Below are 18,467 nucleotides of genomic sequence, written 5' to 3' on the forward strand. Positions count from 1 at the left end.
ACTAGAAACAAAAAGAGGTCAAGGTTATCCCATATGGGGGTATTTTGACTGAATATCTCTAGCAGACTCCCTTCAAAATCCAAATATCTTTCAGTACCTTGAACTGCATCCTCATAATAATTGGTATAATCGAAATGGTAGAGAAAAAGCCTGGCTTATGCTCCTGAAGCAAGTCGATAGTTCAGTGGTATTTGATTGAAGTCGCCGTATGTCAATAGACTGCGAACACAGCCGGTAAAAGTGAGCCAGAAATGAAGCCTAAAGTACGGGAGGGAGAGCTCTCTTATTTTATAGGGGAATTTTAATAATCATCTGGCATGCCTATATCCCCACATAAAACTACTGATAGCACCATTGAGGCGCCGATTAAAAAAAAAAAAAATCAGAGACCCTTAGTGGGATTGCGTGAAACCAATATGAAAAGTTTGGAGGATATTCATTTTTATAATATTAACTCGCACAATATTCGTGAGTGGTAGCTTGTTCCAAGATTTTCATTTAATAATAGTGGCAGTTAATAAGGTTTCATAATTTATTTTAACGATATTGGGGACAAAAGGGCATAACCTAATGCCTAAGTAAACCACTGAGGTTGTAGCCACCAGAATAGGAGGGTCAAACTTAAAATTCAGAAAGACCTGTGTTTTGCCTACATTTAACTTGTAGCCAGAGAATTCCCCGAAAAAATATGCCTTATGGAAAATCTGGAAAATAGCTAATGCCGGATTGGAAGAGAAGATTGCCACATCGTCCTCATAAGCGGTAAGTATGAGTTGCCTGTTGATGGCTGAAAGGGACTGCTAGTGGCCCAGGTTCTGACTATTCTAGATGCTGGAAAACCATGGATGGTTTACCTGAATAAATCTCAAAATACAAATCACAGTGGGCTACTTTTCAACCTAGCACTGAAATTAATTCAAGTGTTCCATCCATGACTTTTCCATCTTCACTTTGATACATGTTAAGTGTGATGCATATACCCAAACGTGGGCCTTGTTGCTTGCTGTACCAAAAGTAAAACTGCATTTTAGCAATTATGTCCAACACGTCTTAGTCATGTCTGAGTTGCTTATGTTTCAGTTCAAAGTGGATGTGTCTTTTGAAAAGTCAGTTGAGTTTATTCTTTTCTTTTTATGATGAGGTGCTATGGCCAGATTATCCTCCAAAAAAAGTTAACCTTTCCTATAGAGTTGTAGGTAGACATGACTGGTCTGACTGTATTAAGTGGGACTTTCAACAATGTTTTATCATTCAAGTAAATCCTCAGTCTTTTAACATTTGTACTGACTTTGCGTGTTAGTGCTGGAGTTCATAATAATGACTTGGTTGTATCTGATTCAAGACTCATCCATTTGGTCTTGATCCAGTTGTCAACTAGTTCATAAATTTGGGAATGATATGAGTGAGCTGAATGATAGTGGGTGCCAACCTACTCCCTGCTAAAGTTAATCTTCTCTGACTGCCGAAACTTATGCCTAGGAATGTTCTATGGCAACCCTCATGCTAAACCAGATTGCTTCTCAATTGAAATAATGACTGGTCAGTATTTTAAGTGCTATTTCATCCCTTGAACTTAAAGAAATATGAAATCTATGTCACAAGTTGTAATGATGAAAATGTGTTAATTGGAAATTGAAGTGCCAAAGATCAAAATAAAGAAGAAAAATTAGAGGCCACACCTCCTCAGACTCCCAAGGTTACACATTTTAAAAATGACAAACAATTTCTTGTGTAATATTTTACCTCCACCACTCCAACTCTATTTCACATTTTTCTCGCTCTTCTTAACAACATAGATTTGTGGTGTCATGTGTAACACTCTTATTTATTTATTTATTTTATTTTTTACATTTGTAGAGCGCTCTATTACCCGGGGGTGTCCTGGTGCTAGCATAATTGAACCAGTGTAAGTGGGTAGCTAAGGGATTAATGAGTAAAGAGCCAGGTCTTGAGCTCTTTCCTAAAGGCCATCAGGTCCGAGGATTGTCTAAGGTGGAGTGGCAGTTTGTTCCAAGCCTCTGCCGCCCCGAGGGAGAAGCTCCTGCCTCCCCAGCGTGCTCGTTTAACTCTGGGGCCTGTAACCAGTGCCAGTTCCCCAGATCTCAGGGTTCTTGCTGGTTTATGCCAACGGAAGAGCAGTTTCATGTATCTAGGACCCATGTCATGTAGGGCCTTGAAGACCATGCATAGCGCTTTAAAAGCAATTCTCTTGCGAATTGGCAACCAATGAAGGTTCACCAGGTCCTGAGCTTCCGATGCAAATTTGGGAGTGTCGGTGATCAGGCGGGCAGCCGCATTTTGCAGTAACTGGAGTTTATTAAGAACGCTCTGCTGGGCGTTTAACATCAGGCTGTTACAATAGTCCAAGCGTGAAAGGACTAGACCAGTAATGGCAGTTTTCCTGTGCTCTTTCTCCAAATACGGAAGAACTTTCCTGATAGTTTTGAGGGTGTAGTGCATGGACATCCACAATTCCTCCTCTATCGCTCCTTATCTCTCATTCTTTATTCCCTCACCTGTCACTAATAAGCCCTCCTTCTTGCTTCAAGAATGAAGAGTAAAATGGTCATCCAATAGTCTCTTTGCACCTCATCGTCATTCCGCGCTCCTCTAGTGATGAGCAAATGTTGTGATGTTAGTTTTTCCCCAACACAGACAAGCATTTAGTGCTCTATTACATAAATAGGTTAGTGAAATACCTTACATTATTTATTGGATTTCAGTGATTTCAACAGATACTTCCAGAAGGGAGACAGCGTTCACAATGCTGTCAGTGCCACGCGCATTGGTAACAACGCGGACATTACATCGTCTGCGTTGTTACCACGCATGGCATTACAACGCAAATTGTTTCTACGACTTGCGCTAGATGGCTTGCAACACCAGGGAGTGTGTTGGATTTTAAGTCCAACACATTCCCTGCTGTGGCGCTAATTGGAGTAGGAATAGTAAATTATACTATTCCTAGTAATGTCACATATTCCATTCAGAAAGCAGACACCGCATTCTTTAACAAATATTGTTCAGTCAACAGATGAAATAGCCATACTCCAGGAACGCAAATACTCCATACCCAGAGTCCTGTGCACTGCATGTTGATTTCTTTCTTATTTCCTTAAAACTACAAATATACATTTTTGTGTGCTGTATCACACTTGCAAAATTAATCTTTTCTTATATTATTCAGATCACACTTTCATTTTCAATTCGAAAGGTAACAATTCAGGGGCAGTTTTCCAGATTCAATGAATATAATCAGAATGGAAATATTTACGGCATCGCAAACAAGTAAAGGAAGGTGTCGGGATAAAGCTGAGCAACTTCTTCCAAGAAATTAGAGGTCTATAGGATGAGCATTGATATCGTAAAATAGATGCTGTGGATACCCATCTGTTAGCCATCTACAGCTTATAATTCAGCCACGAAGACCATTGCTTATGAATTAAGAAAACACTTTTCATTAGACTTTTCCAGTTTGAAATGGATTTCAAGTAATCTAGCTAGTTGTAAAATTACCTGTCTGACTATCTTCACCATGATTCCCTTCTTTCTGTCTGCTCATTGCACTCTTGAGCAACTTGTGAAAAGCACGAAAAACTCTGGTGCTTTAATTCAGTGTTTTTACATTTCTTCAGAATGCATCCAACTTGCTCTAGAGGTTGACTTTCATAGATTGTGCTTGGCTGACCGTTGTGTGGGATTTGGGTCTGAAAACTGAGCATGGAACAGAATATGATTTTGTGGCGTGTCCTCTAGGACCACAGTAAATAATATCTATTGACTCCGGTGTGCTGCTCTGGGGGAATGGTAGACTATACCATTATAGGTGTATATCTAAGCACCACAGTTATGTTTTAAAAAAAAAAGTTTCTGGATCAAGGGTACTGCTTCCGCACAATAGCCTAACTTGATAATTCTATATTGATTTGAGGGACTTCAGCCAAGGTAAGGGACAGATGCATTAATTCAACTCGACGTTTTTGTTCTTGAAGATATAAGTTGTGTTAAGCATAAAACAACCAGATACCCTCAGAATGCTTATTATAATACAGTAAACCTAATTTAGAAGTATGACAATAACTACTTCTAAGTTTAAGAAGCTGTTAGATAACTAATAAATCATAACTCGGGCTTTCAGTGCTAGTTTTTAATTTTTCAGATGTATTTCTGGATTTAGCTAAATTTCTTTTTTGTGCATTTCATCTCTATTGACACATATTCATTTTGGGATTTGTGAACAATTGAGCTGCAACTAGTGTAGTTTCACACTTAGTAAACACATAAATGAACTTTCACATTTTAATGTCTTGTGGATTTATAAGTTTTAAGTGCCCATACTTGAAACATCAGCCCACTTCTATGGAAACACAAACATTGCAGTTTGAAATATTTTAGCTTCATTGAAAATCCGATTTTTGCATCTGCTCCTCAACCTGCCAATATGCACAGCTATTGGCCTGACAGTCAGAACTAACGCTATTAAGAAACCCTCAAAGACTCATTTTCCATTTTATCCATATTTAAAATAAATCCAGAGTGGGGGAAAAAAATTCTGTAGTTATCCGTAAACAAAACAAATAGTCAAAATGGCAACCTGGGAGCCTTCATCATAACAAGGACATAAACAATATTGTTTTGCCCCGTTCAACGATTTATCTAGCTCTGTAATACCATCACCAATTCTTATTTCTAGTGGATTCCTTGATGTTTCATGATGGTTTCCAAACAAACTATGCCTTAGCACTACTTGTAAATATATGCATATTCCATCTAATTCTGGAATTTTTCACTGCTGTAGAATAATCAATGCTGAATATTGTGAACCGTGATTAATATTCTGTTTTCTCTTTAGTTTAAAAGAACAACAAACATTCAAGAAATATTTAATGATTTAAGCACCACTGTGCATCAAGTCTACGATAAATTTGTGTAGCGACTATCATGAAGCATCCAGGCACATGTGCCTCTCACTTGCTAGCCTTTGCAATAATATAACAACTGAAATATTATTACAAAGGCATATGAAGATGTTGACAGTAATCAACAATTTCTCATGCCTTTCAATTGTTTAATTCTCTCAAGGGAATTCTAAAATGTTGGCGCAATCTGTTATACCAAAACAGTCAGCCAGTGTGAATTGTTTGTCCTCAGTTTGGTGAGTGAATTAAGCATTCATTTTGCAATGGCTGCCTGTGTCTCCTGTTTACCTGTTTGCTTCTCCCTTGCTTGCCAAGCTTCAATGAGGCTGCAACCCAATTTGATACCAGGAAATGTCTTTAAAGGATTGCTAGTGATTTTAGATATCTGCTGTAATGCAGACGGAGTCTAGTACCTGTGGGTAATGTGAGATGGGCAATGCGAGGTCCAGGATCACACCATCCTTGACTTTTTGTTTAGTAGCATGCTATCTTAGTGAAATATTAGTCAGAAAGAAGTACTGGGGACCCAGGTTTTGCTCAGTCTTAAACCATTACAGCCCACAACACAATTTGCCCACATTGTTTATAAAGAGTGGTGCTGGCTGTGTCTTCGACTTTACAGAAAGCAGTCCCAAAGTGGACTTTTTTTGCCAAAAGGTGTACCACTTACCCGAGAAGCCATTGTGATTTACATTATGTAATGATTTGGATATGTGTAAAGGTACACTAGCTGTTCTTTCTCAATTTTAATTTTGTTGTGCTGCTATTGACATCTGCTAAGCTGCTACCTGTGCAAATCTGTTCATGTCTTAATTTAAAGAGGAGGCTTGACATGTTAGCTCCCAAATTTGTAGCACATCTATGATGCTGTCTCTTTGTAGGTCAGTAACAATTGTGCATTACTTTAGTTGGTGATGCAGTGTTATGTTGTGAGTGGTTAGTGCTTTGTTCTGCTTTAGGGTGTTAACAAACACCCTAGGGAACTGGAGGTATGAAATATGGAATCTCACAATTACTTTGGCGTAACATTAAATAAACTTGCCCACGCCTCCTCGTTGTGTATTTCTAGACTTTCACCACAAGGACATCACCGTTTCTCATCTTAAGTTGAGTGGGTTCCCTGCCTTGGGAACAAAAGTTTTTGCTGCCTTTAATCCATATATATTTTTTTTATTGTCTACTTTAAAAAAATCATTTGGACCATTATTTTTTCACATATTTGGCATCTTTTTTTGATTTTGTTATGCCTTTACTTCTTTCCCTAGTATGAAAATCAAGCAGCGATGTTTGGAAAATGGGGAACCACAGGACTGCTGAAGCGCCACAAGTTTTCGGACGTTACTGGAACAATCAAGCTAAGAAAAGAAAGCTTCATGCCACCGAAGGGCTGGGAATGGGAAGGCGATTGGGCAATAGATCCTCAGAGAAGGTCAGAGAGCTCCTTAACTGTCCGATAGTATACTTTTTGAAGTGTTTTCTAATTGTCATTTTGTTGTGAGAAAGGATACACTGTATCCCGGTCATGAAACAATCGAACACATTCTTGTATCTACCACTTGTCTAAGATACAGGGTGTGCAATGTAAATACACTAAAAAAGGAATCTTGAGTGCGTAATTCTGCAAGACTCAAAGTAAATTTCATAAACTTGGTTAAAAGGGATTCCATAAGTTATATTTTCAGATAATTGTTTGGTTTGTTAGTACAGTGCTTTCTCCATGGAGAAACCTTTTTAAAATGGTTGTTTTTAAAGCCATGGTTCAGCTGATGCAATGTAATAGTTAAATTGGTGAGCCGTTCAAAAATGTTTCCATTTTGGAACCATTATTCCCAACATCTCTATTATTTTAAGGCTCAGAACATCACATTTTCAGGAACACTAAGCCCTCCCTTCACCTAAATCGACCTTGGGGCACATTCTTTAACACCCCTGGTCCCTCAAGCATGGATGTATGGCCTGGACCTCAAAGAGCATCATTAAGACAAGAAGACGTTCTCTTGAGCGTGACTACAAATAAACCATGACAGCATAACAAATCTCCAACTGTGAGGTCTTTAAGGAAAATCTCACTTCTATCACAGCCTATAGATTGCTGTCTAAGGAAGATGCTTCATTCAATTTCATAAGTCTTTTGCATCGGAACATATCACATGTAAAAGGTTTTAAAAAATGACTTGTGTTCCTTATGGTGGCCAGTTAGCAGAGTAGCCACTGACAGACACTTAGCCAATAGCTAGAAATAGTGGTATTGTGATAAACCTGCACTCTACACAAAATGACTAACCAGATAAAGGTTCCAAAGTGGTTACAAATGTCTCTCTCATGCTAATATCCTCTTAGCTACATTAGCGCCTATCCTCACTTGGGTGATTCCACACTGCAACAATTTAATGTGATCTCAATATAGTTATTTAACCAATGTTTCTAAACCTAATTGATGGGTTTCTGAAGGATTAATGTGCACCAAGGCAAAATACAATACTGGAATTAATATCCTATTAGCCCATCTTTAAAGTTAAGAATATAAAATTGCAGGTTTAACTTTATCACTTCTAGGAAATCTCTCTACCATTAAACGGGTAGTGTACCCTGGTGTACATAGCGCACATATTCTGGCACCATGATTTTTACTTGTTATGTCACATCAAGACCGATGGTTGTGATGGGACACTTCTAAAACAACCAGATTGCCTTTAAAGGGGTTTGTAAGTTCATATGTTTGATTACTGTTTTATTTTTTGCAGTTTGCTAACAGAAGCGGACGCTGGACACAGTGAGTTTACAGATGAAGTGTATCAGAATGAGAGCAGATATCCTGGGGGAGAATGGAAGCAAGCAAATGAAACTTTCACTGATGCTGTGAGTTGTACACCTACATAAAAAATATATTTTCGTTTATTATAATGTAATGTTTCCTTCAGATGTAGAAACAAGAGTATGCGTTATATGAAAATTCTGTTAGGCCTAGATATCAAACTAGCATTGTTGAAACAATGATTAATGCGTTTGCCTCTGAAAGGTAACCATCGTGGAAAATGGTAAGAAACATCAAACTTTTTCCAGCACCCAGGGCTGCAGAAACACTTGGGTAGCCCTGGCTGGTATTTTGCCCATATTCACAGTGGAAGCCTGCCATAGTCTCCCATCCAACATCAGTCGCTTTCATAAAAGAGAAAATTAAAGTATGTAATCCTTAAATCACATGGGACCTGTTAGGTTACTGACCATATGATGTTTTGTTACTTTCTTGGTTCTAGAATGGAGAAAAAGCAGCTCCACCAAATGAAATTGATTGTCCACTAGGTTGGATTTGGGAAGATGACGCCTGGATATATGATATAAATCGAGCTGTGGATGAGAAAGGTATAACAGTTTTGTTGATGAAAATTGATTGTGAAGAGACATTCACTGTAAGTAACTGCCGTCGGAAGGCTGAAGTTGAGATTTTTTCAAGTGTATGGGAAAACCATGCTAAAAGATTAAATGAAACCAACTAGAAACAAATAAAAATGAATAACAATTAAAATGTGTAATATTTTAATTGTGAAGATATTTTTGGAAAACAAATATAGCAGTGCACTGACCAAAAATGTAAATTCAATACAAAAGTCCAATCAAATTGTTGACTGTTCCATATTTTCTTTATATTGGTTTTCTAGTCTGTCATGAAGTTTCATGATCAAAACATTACAGCTAAAATCAAAGTCCACATCGGTTACAAATGTGAACAACTTCAGGGCATCCACATTTTTTAGATAGTAAACCAATTGTTCAGGGTCATCCATACATACTCTCACATTTTTGGATGACTCATCGGAGCTAGAGGTCCGAGTTACATTTCAACCACCTGCCCACTCTTATTACAAGTCAGGCAGGCCACAAAGGACACCCAAATATGGGTGTAAATACACATGCACATCCACCAACACCCCACCAATAGCAGGAATTGGGCTATGGGAGCCTGTGGGGTTTGGCACACAAACCCAGTGCCAAATTGCCAAATTGGGGGGGTTACTAAGACCAAACCATCTGGCGAAGTGCAGTTTTATTGGCACCAACAGCCCTGTATGAGTCCCAGGCTGGAAGGAGACAACTGTGGCAAACTATAGGGGCAACAAAGGCATGGGTAGCGCTGCCTCTAACAAAGGAGGCCCTGAGATTAAGCGATTTCAACATGCGCTGTATGAAAATCAGTTCACGTCAGTCTGTATTAGCCACAGTTCTGTAACGCTACTGCTTAGAATTCCACCCCACTCATCATACCACCACATCGACAGACCGTCTTCCAAGATCACCTCACTCTCTTGCAAGAAGAGGTCAGCGCTCCCATTCAAAGTCAAAAGCCAGCTTTATTCGATTAGTTAAAATCATAAAAGCAACAATACAATGCAATTTATAAAAACAATTGTTAAAAAAAAAATTGTTTTACATATCGTATATTTCATATGGATAAAACAGTTAAAAAATCAGTCAGTGATATGTAGGTCCGTTCAATAATTTAGATGTTAATACAAAAGCAATACATACACCGTGTAGTCATAAGAAGAATAGTTAATTTAAAAAATATTAGCTAAGTCTGCAGTATAATGAGGGTGCCCTTCCAGGTCCTTCGGGGATAGCTTCCTGGTTTTAGTACGCATAGCTGCCACCAGAAAGCTAGCAACCCCGAAGATTATCTTGGTACTCCTAATAACTGTAAATGAAGTAACGCTGGGCGCACCTGCATAAAACCTGCTTCCCTTAAAATAGGGACCAGGTATAATTTTCTACTCTTCTTGAAGTGCTCACAAAACATTACAAAATGTATAAGGGACTGCTCTGAGAAGTTATCGCAGCTACAAGGAATTGACTCATCTGGCACCCCCCATACAGGAAAAAACTCCCAATGAATACTGTATGATGTTGAACCTAAATCTAACAAGAAGGTGTCGATGGTATGGACGGCTTACAATTGTTCGATAAGGTTCAATCGATGGTGTAGTCAAGAGGAGGAAGTTTGCTCTGGCTCTGGGTTTAGTCAGCTCCTCACTCTCCCGCTTTGACGCTGCCATCCTCAGGAAATTATCCTTAATCCATTTCACGTCCCCCTTGCAAATTGTATTAGGGTGGCTAAAAAGATTGGGCCTACCAAGACTTTCCAGGGCGCCCTTGACATAAGCCATCCACGGAATCTTTAAAACACTATCCAGCGCCATTCAAATGGGTGCAGTACAGCCGGAGCCACTATACCTACAGGGGGCAAAGGTATTCACTGTGCTCCCTTATTCCAAAGAAGGATGGGTCCCTTGAACCTTATGCCGCTCAAACAGTACATATTATATGAGCAATTTCACATGACATTTTGTCAGGACGTCATACAACTGCAACATCATGGAGTCTTCATGAGTGTTGGCTCTAAAGGATACTTCTTCTACATCCTTCTCCACCTCATCCATCATCAATACCTCTTGTTTGTGGTAAGTGGACAACACTACCAATTCACAGTAGTGTCCTTCAGGATCATTAGCAGCTCCAGGGTCCTTTACCAAGTTTCTGGTGCTGATGTTCACTCATATACACGTAGCAGAGATTCAAGTCTCATGTCTCAATGAATGGCTGATACACACAAGCCGAAGGTAGCAATGCCTAGCACTCACTCAGACAGATCTAACTCTGCCCCACAGTTTAGGGTCCACTGCAAACATAAAGAAGCCTCAAGAGATCCAGCCCTTCACGGGCTCAGTCTTAAACTTGCACAAGATTGTCATACCCTCCTTTACTCGCCCATTGACTGTAAGAAGTGTAATGAAGCTCTTGGGTATGATGGCACCTTGCATAGTAATTGTGCGGCAAGCCAGACTGCATGTCTACACTCCTACAATGTCTCCAAAGACCATGGTCGCAAGTGGAGGGGCACTGGGAAGATCTAATGTTGATAAAGGACATTACTACACTTTCTTCAGTGGTGAACCAGCAGGTGACTATTGCCATCAATGCATTGCTCATCTCAGCAGCATGACTGTTCAAGGCACTTGGACCACCCTCCACCAGGGGAGACGCATCAACTACTTAGAGCTCATAGACCTTCTTGCTTCTCCACAAGATGGTCCTTGTAAGGACAGATGACATGACAGCGATGTACTACAGACATGAACCAGTTAAGGGGTTCTTCCCCTCTCCGCTTCTATCTGCGGTTTCACGAGATCTGGCACTGGGCAATCCACTACAAGATCCTTCTCCTGTTGGAACACCTTCTGGGGGAGAGTGGGCGGGGGGAGCATTTACTTTGCAGGTGTGTTTAGCATAACACATCACGTCCACGAGTGTGAATCGCACCTACACGTCCTCCAAAGGTACTTCCAGCCCAGTGGTGGGGAGCCCTAGACATTGATCATTTCTTCACCAAAGTAAATGTCCAATCTTTACCTCTAGGTATCCACACCAACAGACCATGACCAATACACTTTGGATGAACTGGTTAGGGATATTTGCTTACCAGTTTCCTTTTCTCACACTCCTCCCATAGGTAGTGAGGGAAATGAGGCAGTCTTCCATGACCCTAACCCGGGTTGCCTCACCTTGGGCTAAATATCCCTGGTACTCCATGCTTTTGGAAATGTCAATCAGTGCCCAAGAGAACCTAAAATCAGGCCAGCCCTTCTCACACAGCCAAATATGGCACCCACAACCCAAGTAGCGCAACCTAGCTATTGGTTATCTGATGTCCTGGAGTATAGATACCTAAACCTCCAGGTGGAGGGTATTACGTTCATACATGAGGAATATAGGCCCACTACATGTGCATGCTTTTAAGACAATTGGAAAGTATTTGTCCAGTGCTGCATCTCCAAGCAATAAGACTGCTTCAAGGTCCGATTATCAAGTGCTGCCCTCTATTCCTTCAGGCAGATCTAGCATAACCTTTTATATAACTCCATTTAGCTGCTATAGCCACAGGCATGCAGAACAGGGAACACTCATCCCTATTGAGGATTACTGTTGCTGAAAGCATTCATGAAGGGACGAAAGAATGATACCCCCAAGAACATCTCCAGCACCAGTTAGGAAACCTTAATATGGTTTCCACAAGGCCCACGGGCAGTCTTTTGAACCCCTGCATGCCTGCAACTTGCATTTCCTTTTCTACAATGTGACTTTTCTTCACTTCGTGCTCGGTGAGTTACAAGCTCGTACTATTCAAGAACCATTCATGCAGGTACAAAAGAAAAAAGTAGTCCTTCGAATCAATTCACAGTTCTTACCTATTGTAGCCTCACCTTTTCACATTAACCAGACTATTAAGCTGCCCATCTCCTGTTCCCAACCTGATTCTGTAAGTAATGGAAAAAGTGTTACATAGCTTAGATGTTAAGTGGGCACTCATTATATATCCAGGACTAAGTCTTTCTACAAATGTTGCCAGATATCTTCTAGAAGTGTCACCCTATTTCCAAGAAAAATATCTCCAGTTCATTTATCAAATACATTCAGACTTGCTATGACAAGGCTAAATGTGTACTCCCTGAACCCCAAAGTCGCACCCCACACGTAAAAAAAGAAGTCCCCATAGCTTTCTTTAACCCCAGTGAAATCAGTGAGGAACCTTGGAGTCAGCTTCAATGACAGTCTGAGTTTAGAGACCAATGTCAATAAGCAGGTGAGTAGCTGCTTCGCCTTAATGCGAGGTCTTCGAAAGCTGCTGCCCCTTCTACCAACACAGGTTAGAGCCACCATAGTTAGGAGTACCATTCTCAGCCGCCTGGATTACTGTAATGCTCTGCTACTGGAATCCCCTGCCTTCCTGATTTCCAGACTTCAGAGCATCCAGGCGGCTGCAGCAAAGCTGGCACTCTCCCGAGGACGAAGATCCTCTACTACCCTCGCATTGGCTGATCTACAATGGCTACCTGTACACCAGAGGATCCTTTTTAAATCCCTATGCACTGTCTTTAAGGCAGTGCATGGGATGGGCCCCGACCACTTCAAAACAAATTTAAATGGTATCAAACCACCCGGTCCCTTCGATCCTACTCTTCTAATCTCATTAGGATACCCAGGATTAGGAAAGTCACCTATGGTGGCAGAGCCTTCAGCATAGCGGCAGCTCATCTGTGGAATAGACTACCTATTGACATCAGGAAAACAGATGAACTGATGGCTTTCCGAAAAAAGGTGAAAACATGGCTTTTTCCTAAAATCTAACTATACAGAATCAAATGAGATCCCTTCTGCCCCGGATGCACAGCGTTTCAGTTATATGTACACAGCGCCAGGATGCCCGTAGGGTTGCAGAGCGCTCTATAAATACGATAAATAAATAAATAAGAAGATCCCAATTTGCTGATATCTGCTAGGCAGCTACCTGGTCAACACCTCACACATTCACAAAGCATTATTGTGTGGACATACTTGCAGGATAACATTCTGTGGTTGGTCAGAATTGCGAAGGATCTTATTTCAAACTTCTGCATCATTCCCCCACAAGCCATAGCTGGGAGGGAACTGCTTTATAGTTGATGTAAGGCATGTGTATCTAAAGCAGACCTGCTTCAAACAGAAAATGTCACTTACCCTGTAAGCATTTAGTCCTAGCATGCAGTGCTGTAGATTCACTTGCAACCTTCCTCCTCCTCTCTGAATTCACGCTGAACACATCTTCTAACTCACTATGTTCTCTGGTGGTTCATTAGTATCCCAATGATACCCCCTGTGTCAAGGCTGTAGGAATAAGGCATACAATAATACATGCTTGTGTTACACTGAAAGAGTCACACATTCTTGTGTACCTGCTGCTATGCAAAAGTCGATCTCCCCAACGTGCCTTTCCAGGAGTCAATTTTCATTTTCTTTTCTCTCTCCGGTGAAGACCAACTTGAACACTAAGTTCTGGACTTAATCTATTCCTGATTTTTCTATTTTGTAGTGCTGGTACCTCTGTGCAGACAATTTTTTAAAACTTTTTTTATTTCGAGTATGAGCCAATGTGCCATTTGTCTCACATGACTGGTTAGTAGTTATCCACTGAGGCCGTCACTTACGTTTGGAGGGTATGCTGTATGTCTGCTCCTTATATGGTTTGGGATTTATTGAGCTTTGTGAAATACCTACCTTTAAATACCAGCAGCTGAATTCTGTATTAGATAGCCACCTCAATAGCTGTGCATAGAAAATGACCTTAGTTTAAATCTACCAAAGCAAATTATAGAAAGCAATCCTTTAAGATTCGAAGCTGAAAAAATTGGGGATAATCCTTATGTTTTCCAGACATTATGCAATTCTGATTTTTCCACTTCCCCAATTAATGATCACATATTGAAACTTTGGTTAACTACTAATGCTAGGTGTTAAGCCTATGGTAAAGAGGGAATATGGTCACCTTGAAATCAAGCATTGTTCCACAATGCTACGTGGAGAAGTGTGGCTCAATGGTTAGAGCGAGTCAGAAAGTGGGGTGGTGATGGACAGAGTATCTGAATTAAGCAGAACACTCCTACCCAGTCAAGAGATCAGGGCTTGATCCATCACCGTTTTTTAGCTCACTGCACCATCCCAGCTCAGAACCTGGCTACATGCAAATTAGTCTGTCCATGGCCCAGTGCATCATGGGAACAGGGCAGACCAAACTACCAAGCCAATTCTTTTACTGGAATAGAAACAAGCTTCCGGGTACCGGTTTCTGGCATTACTGCCGTCTTCGGCCCGGCTTGCTTGAATCCTGATGGTGCAGTGAGTAAGGGACTCATGTCTGAGCATACCCTTCCACGCTTACGGTGGACAAAACGAGTCAGAAAATGGGGTGGTGATGGACAGAGTATCTGAATTAAGCAGAACACTCCTACCCAGTCAAGAGATCAGGGCTTGATCCATCACCGTTTTTTAGCTCACTGCACCATCCCAGCTCAAAACTTGGCTACATGCAAATTAGTCTGTCCCTGGCCCAGTGCATCATGGGAACAGGGCAGACCAAACTACCAAGCCAATTCTTTTACTGGAAAGGAAACAAGCTTCCGGGGACCGGTTCTGGCATTACAGTTCCGTCTTCGGCCCGGCTTGCTTGAATCCTGATGGTGCAGTGAGCAAGGGACTCATGTCTGAGCATACCCTTCCACGCTTATGGTGGACAAAACGAGTCAGTGCATCATGCACTGGGACAGGAACAGACTAATTTGCATATAGCCAGGTTCTGAGCTGGGATGGTGCAGTGAGCTAAAAAACGGTGTTGGATCTAGCCCTGATCTCTTGACTGGGTGAGAGTATTCTGCTTAATTCAGAGACTCTGTCCATCACCACCCCTTGTTGTTAAATCAATGGTTAGAGCGGCAGACCCTGATGCAGAGGTCTAGCCCGGGACCAGGGTTCAATTCCCTGCCTCGGCGGGTCTTGGGCTTAAAATTGCACGAACCTGATAATTCTCGCCTCGGTGCCTATTCCAATCATGGAGTCCCACTCTGCAACTCTGGGCAATAGCTTGCTTAATCTCCACAAAGGCCCCCACAACACTAAGGATGCCTGGCCTCCACCTTGGGGGTGCCCAGGAGTGGACGCCTCACAGGGAAAGCCAGGATGGGTTCCACAGCGGTATTCGTACAAGCGCCTTGAGACCCTTGTGGGTGAGTAGTGCGCTATACAAGTATCAATTTACATTTTACCTGTATGTTTCTAGAAAGTTTAAGAATATTGCAGTGGCTTAATGCAAAATAATTGGGCACTCTGCAGAATGTGTTTAGGGGCCCCTGAGTCTCCCATATCTTAGATATTCACTGCCCGTTGACTAAAAAAGGACTGCCTGAAGGTTGCCCTCCCACCCCAAACTACAGGGGTTGCAGCAGTCTGAATTACATCCCTGTAATAGATCAACCTCGCCATTTTGCATTTGAATGTGAGGACAAGTAGTCTAATCTAACTAACGATTGTATTTGTAGGATGGGAATATGGAATAACTATTCCTCCGGACAATAACCCAAAGTCTTGGGTGGCAGCAGAAAAGATGTATCACACACACAGGCGACGAAGATTAGTCCGAAAACGAAGAAAGGACTCCGCAGTTGGTCAGGCTACTAAGGTAAGAAGTCTGTTGCTTTCAATGTTCACGTTACAAACATCTGTATTACTCTTGTGATGGCTCACCATGTCCTCTATTGATCACAACTTGGCATTGCGGTTATATTGCTTGTTTGTGTTTCCTGCCCTGAACTTCGCCCTGAGGGCAGCAGTGGGCGTGGCTGACACTGTAAGGTCAAAATTAATATTCTAACCTTCAGTCTTAGAATATCTGGGGAAAGAGCTACTGCCCCCCAAATGTCCTTGGAGGCTTCTTTAGTAAAGCAACTTCAGTCATGGAATATTTTAGGGAAAGTTACACATTCCTCAATTATTTTTAGGAATGGTTGAAAAGTAATCATTTTGAATGACAAAGTGCTGAATTGAGGGTGCAGCTCTGTGCATAAAAAAAAGAATGCCAGTTAGATTGGAGTCTGAATGTTTCATACATGTTTGACAGGTATGACGTTGAGCTGTTGAAGAAAATATGCGATTAATACACTGTTTATGATCAGTGTGCTCCCTAGTGTCCTGCAGCAAAAGGCTCTATCAAACCTCTGAAATAGGTTATGTAGAAAAATGGCATTTAGACCTTTACCTTGTAGTGTTGTGAGATTTTACTTTTTCAATTTAATTTAAAAATCATATTTGCAAATTATAAAACCAAGATCATAGATTTGAAATAAGAGCATGCATACCAATGTGGTGTTACATAAATATTTTTCATACCACCTTTTTTCGTGAACTACCAGAGAGTATTATATTTTAATTACATGCATGTATGACCTACTGATTACTCTCTTACTGGTTACTTTCTTTTACTTGCAAACCTGTTACATTGAAACTTTAAAAATCCATGCAGAAATGGGTTGATGCTACATATATATCCCAATAATAGATGGTCTTTGGTCGTTTATAAAGCCAATTTTTTGATTTGTTTCCTCCATTACATTTATAGCACACCAGGCACCAGATCTAGTTGCCTCACACACAACCACAAATAGCACTTTTTTTTATCACGTGGGAGTAATCACGAACGGTCATCTGCCCTTTAATTTAACACCTCGGCCAAGCAAAAGACATGAAACTGAACAAATTGTCAAATTGAATATCCAAAAGCCTGCATCGATCCCGACAGTCACATGCGAAGGACAATGGGACTCTTTGTCCCAGGTCCATGCTCTTGCTACATGTATTACCATAATTCAAAGCAGACCTCTGGTGACCTTTGGGGTGCAGCTAATGCTACAACAATACTAGGTGACTCCCACTGTAGTTTTCCTTTCCTCAACTTACCTGTTCCCTAAAATTACTTATCTCAACTTGGATGCAAAGTCGAAAACCCTGCAAATGTTTTAGCCTGTAGCACTATCAACGGTTCTGTACAGTGGTGTATTGCATTTGACGGAAATACTGTATGATGTTCATCATACTACTCAAATGGAAAAAAACTATCCAGAACAACTAGCAAATCGCAGTGAACTGTGAGAAGCAAAATTGCTTATGAAAAACTTATTTTCAGGGAAGGTAAAACTGGCCTTAAAGACTCATCAATTAGATAGCGCCTATGTTCAGCCACATCTTTGTCCCTCAACCTTGCCTCAATGCTCATCAAGCAGTACCGTTTTTATTTACCCAGGATTTCACTGCAGAAAATAGTAACTAGTCATATCACAGGCTTAAAGCAGCCCCTTCTTCCCAGCAGCCAAAACATCTTGAATTCTGTGATACAATCCTGGTGGCTGAAATGTGACTTCTGAAGGCCAAAGGTGACTTTGACGCAATCAATTGCAGGGAGCTTCGTGGAAGAGTTGAGATTTGGGCTGCATCTGGTGTTGAGCTGTGCAGCAGTGGTGAGAGTGGGAAAGACAGTGTTGTTGTGGTGTTGTAGGTTTTTTTTTTGCGCCAAGAAGTGCTAACGCTCCTGTGGTTGGGAGCGTAATACTTGCCTTGTCCCGGGAGCTGGCAACTCACGCTACACTGCTGAGTAAATCTTGGGTTAAATAAGGACTGGTTATCCACAGGTACTTTTGGGCATTGCTGCTGGATATCCGCAAGCTCCTTGGAGTTTGCAGAGATCGATCCTGCATGCTCTAAAATGCTGGCTCGGCTTGTCTGGATCTGCCAACCCTGCAAAGTCTGTGGAATGAAAAGTCCATGGTGGCAGTAAGTGCCAGAGAGAGTTGAAGAAAGGTTGATGGAAGACTAGCACCCATTTTGTGCTGCTAAATAACTATCTGTTGGTACCCCTGGGCCACAATGATGGTAACTGGGGGTGAGGATCCTAAGGCAGATGACTCGTATGGCTGTGCCCACAGTAATCTGACAAGGGTTAGCTACTATGCACTAGCAACCAGAAAGATCTTAATATGCAATAAATCAAATAACTAAGTATATTCGAATAAAAAAAGTACTAATTGCAAGTGAGAAGGATTGCCAAAAGAGAGTAACTAATGTGATTATTCCTTGAACGTCTTATGTAGATAAGAACCAAAATTATATGTGCTGTTCCTACTTCTAGACCTACTC

General features: G+C 41.1%; 1 protein-coding gene across 2 annotated transcripts in view; it reads left to right on the plus strand.

The window, feature by feature from the left end:
- The window catches only part of MYOF (myoferlin), a 550,379-nt gene that overhangs the window by 373,255 nt on the left and 158,657 nt on the right, over nt 1-18,467 (plus strand). For both annotated transcript variants that reach the window (XM_086922487.1, XM_086922488.1), the window contains 4 exons: nt 6,185-6,348; nt 7,664-7,778; nt 8,177-8,282; nt 15,821-15,960. In XM_086922487.1, coding sequence (XP_086778613.1) covers nt 6,185-6,348; nt 7,664-7,778; nt 8,177-8,282; nt 15,821-15,960 — 525 coding nt within the window. The remainder of the gene's footprint in view (nt 1-6,184; nt 6,349-7,663; nt 7,779-8,176; nt 8,283-15,820; nt 15,961-18,467) is intronic.

This window comes from Lissotriton vulgaris, chromosome 5, assembly GCF_964263255.1.
Source record: "Lissotriton vulgaris chromosome 5, aLisVul1.2, whole genome shotgun sequence".
Lineage (NCBI taxonomy): Eukaryota > Metazoa > Chordata > Amphibia > Caudata > Salamandridae > Lissotriton > Lissotriton vulgaris.